This window comes from Thunnus thynnus, chromosome 10, assembly GCF_963924715.1.
Source record: "Thunnus thynnus chromosome 10, fThuThy2.1, whole genome shotgun sequence".
Lineage (NCBI taxonomy): Eukaryota > Metazoa > Chordata > Actinopteri > Scombriformes > Scombridae > Thunnus > Thunnus thynnus.
Genome location: NC_089526.1, coordinates 16,024,866 through 16,035,560, shown reverse-complemented (window position 1 = coordinate 16,035,560; position 10,695 = coordinate 16,024,866). Strand labels below are relative to the sequence as shown.

At 37.6% G+C, this 10,695-nt stretch overlaps 1 protein-coding gene across 1 annotated transcript in view; it reads right to left on the bottom strand.

Moving 5' to 3' along the window:
- Window positions 1-6,917: 6,917 nt before the first annotated feature.
- si:dkey-246i14.3 (ephrin A4) overlaps window positions 6,918-10,695 on the bottom strand; it is a 32,936-nt gene continuing 29,158 nt past the window's right edge. The window contains exons 4-5 of the mRNA XM_067601451.1: window positions 9,544-9,570; window positions 6,918-8,956 (exon numbers count right to left, since the gene is read on the bottom strand). Coding sequence (XP_067457552.1) covers window positions 8,865-8,956; window positions 9,544-9,570 — 119 coding nt within the window. The 3' untranslated portion in view covers window positions 6,918-8,864. The remainder of the gene's footprint in view (window positions 8,957-9,543; window positions 9,571-10,695) is intronic.

Below are 10,695 nucleotides of genomic sequence, written 5' to 3'. Positions count from 1 at the left end.
CTGATAAATGAATAAACAAGTCATTTTGTTCCAGTTTTTAGTTAATTTGTTGTGAGTGTATTGCACTCCACAGTTGCTAAATTTCTTCTAGTGTCTATAATATTGCTATAATGTATTTTTTTAGTGATATCCACCTACAATATAGTAATAGCCTCTATGGCTTTTTTAGTGATCCTTGGGTTTTCTAGGCCTATACTTTGCTCAGTTATGAAAAGTACATTTATTCAAGTGCTGTAATCTATAGCACAATTTTGACTTAGTTGTACTTAACTTGACTATTTCCTGTTAATAGTACTTTATAGTTGTACTCCATTTGTAGATATTGTGCTTTTTAGTCCACCACATTTATCTGACAGTTAGTTAAGTTTGGGTTAGTTTCCAGATGAGGATTTTACCTACAAAAAAGATAAGATTATAACATATATAGCCTACATTTTAAAGACATTAAATAATAAAATAATAAGTTAAATAATATACCAGTGGTTCCCAAAATTTTTGGCTGTACAAAATAAGCAATGTCTACTTGGTGCTCCTCGTCACATTTCAGGTGTCCATGAGTTATCAGCAGTTCCACCAAAACATGATTCCCCCTCTAAACTTCTCAGGTGGTTTCATTAACATCAACTGTTTGAGTTCCAAAGAGGTCGAGTTATCCAATATTTCAAAAGTTATGGAAAAAAGTCCACAAAATTAACACAAATTCATGTTACAGATTTTTTTTTTCTTCTTTCCAACCTCATTAATCATTTCATGACCCCTGAGATTAAACTACATAACTGTATATTAAAGTATTTTAAATTATCAACCAGCTACAACAGTAAAATGGTACTTACACACTGATGCATCAGTATTAACTATATTATAATGTAATATGTACATATGCCAGTAACAGGGACTATTTTTTTTGCATAAATAGTACTTTAATTGAAGTACATGTTACTTTTAATAACTTTGTCCTTATCTTAAGTAAAGCTTTGAATGTGGGACGAGTATTTCTAGTCTTGAAATGTTCTGTACTTTGGTAAATTATCTGAATACTTCCTCCACTACTACATTTGCTGTCACTACAGGGATAAGAAGCATATTGATTTTGACATTTGCATGGTATTTTTTCCCCAAAGTTCTTTGTTCTGTTGTCTTCCACAGTTTCACCTTCATCCTCTTTCAGTTGTCATTCCATCACTCTCACTTGCCGGTTTCATCCCTCATACTGGTGTCTGTTTTGGCTTCACTACTGTATCACCGTCTAGTCATAACACTATTTCCTTCCTGTCTCAGCCTTTCCTGTGTACTATAACTCTGGGTTTTTGTTCAGTTCCTCTTATGAATTTCAAAATGATGTTTTGATTTTGACCTGGAGGAGTGAGTCAGAAAAAATTACCTATCAAAGTCTGGGCTGACATAGTGGGGAGGATATTGGTACTGACTACCAGGGGCCTTAAAGTATCTGGACTAAAATTAGTTGGGTTTTTTTTGTGATCCTCAACTGCATTTTTTTTTATATCTTTTTCTTTTCAATTTCACATTACTCTTTTTTTGAAACAGGTTTTGTTTGAAATCTACAAAACTGCAAACAAAAAACTGATACAGCAACCTTTGTATCATCTGAGACAAAATGAAACAAGTAGGAATAAAATGTGGTTAATTTTTTCCCCTCCTGTGCAAATTTAAACCAAATTGCCTCTCAGATTTTGGCTCGACTGGTAGGAAGCAATGATCACAGCAGCCACTTAAGGTGATGTAAGGATAAGAAGAAGTGAGCTGTGTTTTAGGCCCATAATTCCTTGCTGCTCTCTCAACACACCCCAGTGCTTCTCTTCAAATCTCCCAGGTGAGACTCTAACTTATAACAGAATACACTGAGCTAACGGCATGTGTGATATGGACTCAGCGTGACTTAAGATCACTGTTACACACTCGGCATGACTTTGTGCAAAAACATGTGATAGGCTTTGATATCGGAGTGAACTATCCATTTCAGATGCTCAGATGTGACTGTGATGCTTCTCTCTAAAGGAATACGTTCCTAATCCAATTCCTCAGCAGTTCCTGCAGTGTAAAACAAGACTTGAAGCAACATGAGACAGCAATTCAGGCGATGTCCTGGGAGGGATGCTTAACACAGAGGATGAATAGACACTCCGTTGTCAGAAAGCATCAGGAGAGAAGACCTTTGAGTCTATGCAAATTACCAACCCATCTGCATGTAAAGCCAACCAACCAGAACACGGGAAATAGGATGTTCAGTATCAAAGTGTCACACATTAAAAGTGGATGAAAGTAAGAGTGAAAGAAAGGAAGAGAGGGAGTGGGAGGGAGGGAGCATGAGGAAGGAGACTGCTTTGCTTGGTGCCATGTGAAGTGTGACTGACTTAGCTCGTTTGTGTCTGGTTGTGGCGTGCTGAAATAAAAGGCAGTCTCATAATCCTAAGTTTGTCACAGCCTGCAGTCCGGTACACAGGACCAAGACCCCCTGCTCGTATTGGCACACATGGGATGCATTCAGAAATGCCTTTCACACAGTGGGCTCGCTTTAATGTAAAGGGCCAGTGTCTGTGAAGCTTCAACCGGCATGCTGAAAACTGATGAGAAAATTCAGCTCAACTCAACTCATCTGGAGCTCATTTGCACTCAACAGCCATAACTTAAACATGGTGCAGGGTGTTAGAAAGATAAGAGATGTTTAACACTAGAAAGGCCCGGCCAATGTCAACTGATTTCTGTTTTTAAAGATTATGACTGGATTTTAAACACTCAGAAAGTTCCTCCGTGACTTTTTCTGACACCTATTTTATGTACAAACCAATGTGAAATATTCAAAATCAAGCATGGAAATAATGTTTATCTGTGTTTACCTCCTTTAGATTACACGTTGCTCATCTTTTAGTATTAAAAGTTAGTTTTTGCAATGTTTTTCAGAGTGAGCTTGGGTTTCACCGGTGAAAGAAATTAGAAATGATCGGATGTGAAGGAGAAGTGTGATATTAGGCTATCATACTCTCATCTATTGACAAGTGCTCTCGCTCGGTCCATCCACATTTATCACTATTTGTATGACATGTTGAAAGTGCCTGCATTGTGAGGATACAGCGGAAATAATTATAGCATTGTGTTGGCTACCTGACACATTTAAAGATTATAAAGAAGAGTGTGACATGCAGAGCTGTTCAGACTTTGTTTAGACCAAACAAGCTGTGCTCACAGTCAGAGAGGAAATAAAAATCCTATTAATCATAACCTGGAAATTAAATAGCACACTGATTTATCAAGGCTACATAATTATTCAATGATAATCCTCAGAAGCTTTTATAACTCAAAGTCTCACCAATATGCACAAAAAATATTGAACAACACCTTTGGGCTTGTTTGTGCTGCTGACATAACTCTAATTGTAAATTATGCAGTTTTTTAGAGATTAAAAAAAATCAAACAGCATTCAGGAAAATATTCCTAGAATGTTGCATCTTCAGGAATCAGTGGATACATTTGCAAATTTGTTATTTCAATAGACTCATCGATTTCAAATTATTTTCCTATTTGTGCTATTTAGGTGACATTATGAAACTTAAATTCCAAAGATCTGTAATTGTTTGTTAGTTTTGGGCTGCATAACATCAAACTTTTAAACTGCCATAATTAATAATTCAATAATTACTTTACTACAGCTTTATAACTCTAGGGTTTGTGATTGATCTGTATCTGTACATTGATTTATAAGCCTTCATTACGGTACTACTACATGAATATTGATTATACAAAGCAATAGATTTGATAATTTTGGTGGCACAGCAACCACTGTTTCAGTCTGTTTATATGAGATCTTTTGGAGCAAAGTGTGGTCTAACTATTGGTCAGCTGTGAGGGCCATTCAAAATGCTTCTTACAGTAGTTTGTCAGATGGAAAACAAGTGAAGTGAAACCTCCCAGAATAAATAGGGAGGATATTCTTGGACTGAATTTTGAACAATCTAAAGGCGTTTAAGTAGAGGTCTGCTTGTTATAACCCACCACACAGATTTAACATCTTAAGTCAGTTTTTTACTCTTGACTGCATAAAGGATCAAATATTCACCCTGGGAAATATATACTGTATCTGATTATAAAGCATTGGAAAAAGTGAACGCAATATCTGCAAGAGATGTCAAGTGAAATGCTGCTGATTGTTGGAGACTTCAACACAGTCCTTGATCTTGATATTGTTAGGAGCTCTTTTACAGGACTGTATAATACAGCTGAGACGTTATCTTGAGGAGCGAATACACTCAATAATGATGCTTAAAGACATCTGGGTGAGGTGACACCCAACAGCAAAACACTTTTCCTCTTCACAGAGCTTCTGCTCCGTCATGCTAGACAATGCAGTGTTTTATTTTCAGAGCTGTGAGATTGCGAAATCATGTGATTTCAAACCTGATGCAAGGGAGATCCTGTTTGGAGGCTGGCAGATGTGGCCTCAGTTATGGGCAGAGTTGACTACTAAAGATTAGATTAGTGAGCTGAAATGATTAACAGAGCTTAAGTTTTAGCAGTTATGAAATCTCTAACTAGCTATGGCCAATTACCTTTATAGACCCACCTAGGTGAAAACAGTCAAAACAGTACTTTGATAACAAAAAATGTAAAGAATCCCTTGAATAACTCCACCAAACTAAATACAGCATCTTAACTTACATTATTAATTTCTATTTGACATTGTGGGTATATGTGATGTGCTATTGTGTGTAGCTTTGTATTTTGTTTTATTTGTCCTGTGTGTTTTTTGCTTTGTACTGTTTGTTATTGTTCAGTTGTATGTTTTAATTGTGACCTGCTGAAGGGACTGCAGATGAAAATTAGCTATGAGCTATAAGCTAACTCTGGTAAAGTACAACGAATGGCAAAATTTATGTTTAACACTGTACGTGGTCCCAATAAATAAATGGGTCATAACCAGTCTTCACAGTCTGTGTACCTGATGAAGGCTTCTGGAAACAGGACAAGATGCCCAAAAGAAAGCCCGCATGGCCTTATATCACCACAGCTCAGAGGAGATAAAGTGCTTATTTTCTATGGATGCTGAAAAAAAGCCAACAAAGGAATTCAAATGTTGAAACAAATTATCTCAAAGACTGTGATCTTGAGGCATTTATTTTCAAAAATATTCAGGACACTTCCTGCAGCAGGGACGCCCCTTCACCTCAGTTCACCTCGCTCCCTGAAATATGTGAAACATACACTGGTCAGGATTCATGATCAGAGTGTCGCTACTGATCAAGGTGTTGATTACACACTGAGAAGCTCTTTAAGTGTGAACATCCATCTGAAACTCAAGGAAAGGCTTGAAAAACATGCGTGCAAGACATGCACACACTGAACACTGAAAAGAAAGGAGAGACATGTTGCAATGATTATGATAAATACACCAGATTTGATTTACTGTTACTAAAATACATTTTTTAATCAATAAATACTCTTACAGGATAACTATGAACAGTGTGTCCTTTAAAAAATATGTCCTGCACAACTGCAAATCACATATATAAATTATTTGTTCTAAGGACAATGGTAATACTGCAGGGGAAATAAGCATTACTTGCCTCTACTAATAGCCAGTGTTTTGTATTTCTGAAGATGTAATCAACACCAGCAATCTGAGCTTTAATATTCAGCCGATGGTCCAATTAAACATAGGCTAACTTGTGGCAACAGAGCCTGCTGTGTTGAAACTTGATACAGTGTAATTACAGTGTCATCATTTGTGGAAAAGAGAGCTGCAGTATTATGAGTATGCAATATGGAATTTTTTTTCTTTCAGACAGATAGTTAAAATCTAAATTTGTCATCCCAGAGTTTACGATCACCATAGTCCCAGAACGCCTTAGAGGAAACTGACGTGGGATTTTCATGATCTTCTATATAATATGGCAACATCTGTCGGTACTCGCAATGTTTATTTGGGAGGTTGAGTTGAGGTTCAGTTTTAACACGGACTTGTTGCAAACATCAACATTGTCAAATACAAAGAAATATTGAAAATCTGAGAAATGTAATTTTTTGGTATGATTGCTCAAGCATTTTCAGCCAGGAATCAAAAGTGAAACATAAAAAAACTATATCGCACTGTCACATAAAAGCTTTGGTCTGTGCACGCCTTTTCTGGAATAAACAACCATATAGTTTTTACACGCACAGGCTCAGGCTTAGTTTACTGCAGCTGCTTTTAAGTCTTTTTCCTTTTACATAAATCTAACAGTACACCGCTCTGCCCCCCATCCCCCCACCTGATTTCTGTATGCTTACTCCGTCATTCACAATGGAAAAAGAATGAAAACATAGGCTTTGGGAATTTATACGTGAAGGTCAAAATCAAAGCCAGTTCATAACAACATGCCTCAACAGTGACAAACATGTCATCAGAAGAGATCATAAACCATGAAATAGGAGCATTAGCCCTATTATCCAGGAAATTGCCTTTCTGGCTTCACAAGAGGCTCTACATTACAGCCTATATAAATGGAAATGCATTTACAGCTTATTTGGATGTACACTTCTATATTTAAAACAAAAACATCTCCTCTCGCTTTGCATTCAACCACACTCCTGCGTTTACTGAAAATAAATGCAGTGACTACTTTAAGGTTGATGTATTGGCAATGATGCTTCTGGGCCTAATAATACCGGGATTCTATTGGGTATCTGAGTCTTATCAGACTTTGCTTGCCCATAGATAAAAACTCAGCTCAATATTCCACTAGGTTACTCACATTACAACGGCCTCTTACACCACAAGGTCATTTCAAGTCCCTGAAGTCTCCTTATCTCCATACTCCTGTGTATTACACTGGATGTGTGTGTTCCACAAATAAAGTAGTGTGTATTTGTGTGGGGTGTAAAATATCAATGTTTTCCAAAGTTAAATGACGATTGACTTGAACCGCTTCAATGCAATCATATTTATTTTGTTGTCTTGCCGCGTAAAAAAAGGCTCAGATTGCAGTTGGCTCTTCACAGAAGACGCTACATTCTTCACTAAAATGTGAAAGCAGAACAAATTATGCACAAATCAAAAACAAATTCCTATTAGTACATGATTGTAAAATTCTACATCACTGAAATTATTTAACAAATTTTCAACCATCGACGTTTATCACCCATTTAGGAAACGAAGTTCATAGGAAACAAAATGACATGAACAGTGTGATTTACAGCATTCTGACACCCAAATATCTTGAGAAAAAATGATTTTAAGTGCTAACAATCTGGTTTTTAAAAGAGAAATAAACCGCAACTGAGATTTTCCAAGTCACTCAAATATCATCGGGATATAATTAAGTGTTTTTATAAATATATACACTTTCATTTAATTTCAACAAAAAATACACTCTCAGATTATCTCCAATTTCAAGAAAATAAAAATCAATGAATTGTTAATTCATTCATGGAAATTAAATAATATTTTTTTTCTGAATTTATGGCAGTTAATTGGAGTGATTTGTTTAAAATAATCTGGCAAAAATTTAACAATTATCACAACTGATTCATTTAATTTGAGAATGCGTTGCAGCAGAGCATATTGAAAACAAACCAATACATACGTACATATATATATCCAGAATATTCATTATGTATGAAAAAAGTAATTTTGTCAGACTTTTGCACTTAAATAAGAGTAAAGCTGTTACTAAAACATTTAATTGTACAGTTAATATACGTATTTTTGCAGAATATATTAACTATAACAACTAAAAATCAATGATCCTGTGTAAAAAAAATACAAAAAAACAACCCCAAATAACAAAATACAACAACAACAAAAAAAACAGCAAACAAAAAGCTTGTGTGCATATCTGCACACCTGATTGGTCAACAGAAGCATCAGGCAATCAGCCTCCTGTCATCAGTGGTCCACAGTATGATCAGTGGAGCGAGATGAGCTGATGCTGGCTCTTTACCCACAAGTCCCTCTGTCCTGAATTGTTATTTTGACCCAGCGAGAGGGGTGGAGAGGCAGAACAACAGGGGGTCCAATCAGAAAGGACAAACCCAGTCCCGGGTCCCATTATTATCATGCAGCGCCAGTCGAGTGTCCAGTTTCTGGGTTTATAGCCAACCCAGTCCAACTCCAGTCCAACCAGTTTAATCCCAGTAGGGGGCGCAGCAGCCCTGCCTCATTATTCCAGAATATTCCCTAGTTCCTCCTAAAATGCGTTCAATTCCAAATCTAAGTAGTTACAAACATTTGACACATTTATTCTTTTCAGGTGCAAATGAGGCAGTTTAAAAAAATGTAAAAATTAGTCAACACTCAGAAAAAAATGTAAGAAGTCACCAGCTAACTGATTGACCTCCAACCTGAGGCACTCAGTGCAGTAGTATGCGTTTATTTGGCCACTTTTCAACCGGAGGCAGGTACTCAAAAAGAGGTAAATACAACAAAATAAGTAGAAAATGAGAAATGGACTGAGAAACAAGAGATGAAAAAGTGAGAAAACTTTGTCAAAACAAGTCCTGGCAGACTCATTGTTCTTTTGGCAGAGTGGGATATGAGTTTTATGACTATGCCTCACTCTTTGCACAATATTCTGTGGCACAATTATACAACAGGCCAGGAAAAATACCAGGAAATAAATCACTGTGATTCAGTGTGTCTGTCCCTGAGTCACTGTGAGAATTGTTTTCAACAAGACACCTGATTCTTTCTGGAATTTCACAGGTAAACAGCCACAAGGTAATGTGTGTCATTTGCAGGAACTTAGCATTGATTGCATTGTGTCATTCACTGTCTGAGCATTGATTGCATTGTACTTGTAATTGGGTGTCTGAGTAATAACTCCCGATCCCACGGAAAGCAGGTGTGAGGTCAGCGGTGGGGACGGATGAGGGAGTCAGGTAGCCAGCAAGAGGACAAGGATGAGGAGGAGGAGGAGTGGACGTAAAGATGGCGTCAGTGAACTAACACTACCTCCAGGTACATTTCCTGAAAGAGAGATGGACATGTGTATGAAAATCTATGATATACACTATATGGTCAAAATTATGTGGACACTCTTGGGACAGTTTTTCATGGTTTGGGCTCAACTCCTCAGTTCTAATTAAGGGAAATCTTTAAGTTAGAGCACACAATGATATTTTAGAGTTTTCTTCCAACTGTGGCAACAGTTTGGGGAAGGCCCTTGGTTTTCTGAGTTTGATGTAGAAGAACTTGACTGATCTCAACCTCATCCAACCGTCCAAAATATTGTGGAAAGCCTTCCCAGGAGTAATCATTTGTTTTAGGGTTAGGGTTAGAATTAGGCTTAGGGGTCTTGCATCACCCTGTTGGGGTTCATTTCACAATACTGACCTGCTCGCTATACATTACCTCTTACATTATACATATAATGTGTTGTATTCTTGAATTTGCAACAATGACTATTAACGTTTCATGCAAAATAAAGAATATTTGTGCTTAAACTTGAGAGAAGCAGAGAGAAAAAAAGACAGATAGATATGTATCCACATGGACGTTATAATGACGCCTTCGCTTAAGAAAAAAAAAATCTAGCTTAAAATGTTGCATCTCACCTTGTACTTGTTGTGAACCCCGTGATGCTGTAATAGGAGAGAGGAGAGAGAAGATTTATATAAAGTTGAGGCAAAGAAACAAGTTGCTGATTAGTCATTTTTGCATGCTTAACTTTCTCAATAAAACTGCTGCTTTGTGGAACAAAAGGAGCAAGAAACAGACAAATGACCAGGGGAAGGTATTTACCATTACTCAAAGCCTAACGCTTGAAAAATGAGTACTGACTGGCTGTGCAACCCTAAATATGTCCCCTATGCAAATTCTCTTAAAGGTCGGATAAAAAAAGAGCTTGAGAAGCATGGCAACAGGAAAAGATAGTGTTATGCAAATTAGGAAGAGTAAGAATGATCGAGATTATACAGAGGGGATACAGGAAATGAAAAAGAGGGAGGGGGGAGGACAAGAAAATTCAAAATGACAGAGCGAAACCAAGAAGTGGACAGAAGATGAAAGGAAGAGCGGTGGAGACCCGAGTGAGAAAGTACGGGGGGGAAAAAAAGAAGGTTGGAAAGATTGAAACAAGGTCAGACAGAGAGAGAAGGGAGGGAGAGAAAGAGACGGGATGGGTGGGGGTGTTTGTGTCTGGGCGTCACTTTCTCAGCAGGGGGTGGACTAAAAGGAAATAATGGAGGGAAGGATGGAGGGATGGGAGAGCTGGAGAGAAAGAGGGGGGAAAAAATGGAAACGGTTAAAAAAAGGAACTGCCAGTGTAACATCAGCGAGAAAGGACAGAAGGGTCAGGAAACAGAGATGAGGCTGCACAATTGCAGCTGTTATTAAATCGATCTACAGCCTTGAACCCACCTCTGACACCACAACCCCAAAGACTCATAAGACACAAGCACACACGAGGACAAGCGTGCATTGATGTTTCCAGGAAAACTAGCACCTATCCACATCCTTCAGTGATCGACTGAGATTATGAGAGAGGAAATGGGCCACTCCAAACTCATCTGTTGTCGACTCACACAGAAGGGAGAAAGGATTTATTAAATGAGGACTTAGTAGAAACACTGTTTGTCCGTGGTATCCATCTTGTACCTACAGGTCTCCGTAGCAACATGTCGCTCTGACAGACATGAGTCACTAAATTACTCCCAGGTTCTGTGCAACTAACGACCATCTAGGGGTTAACGAAGCATTAAATAGCA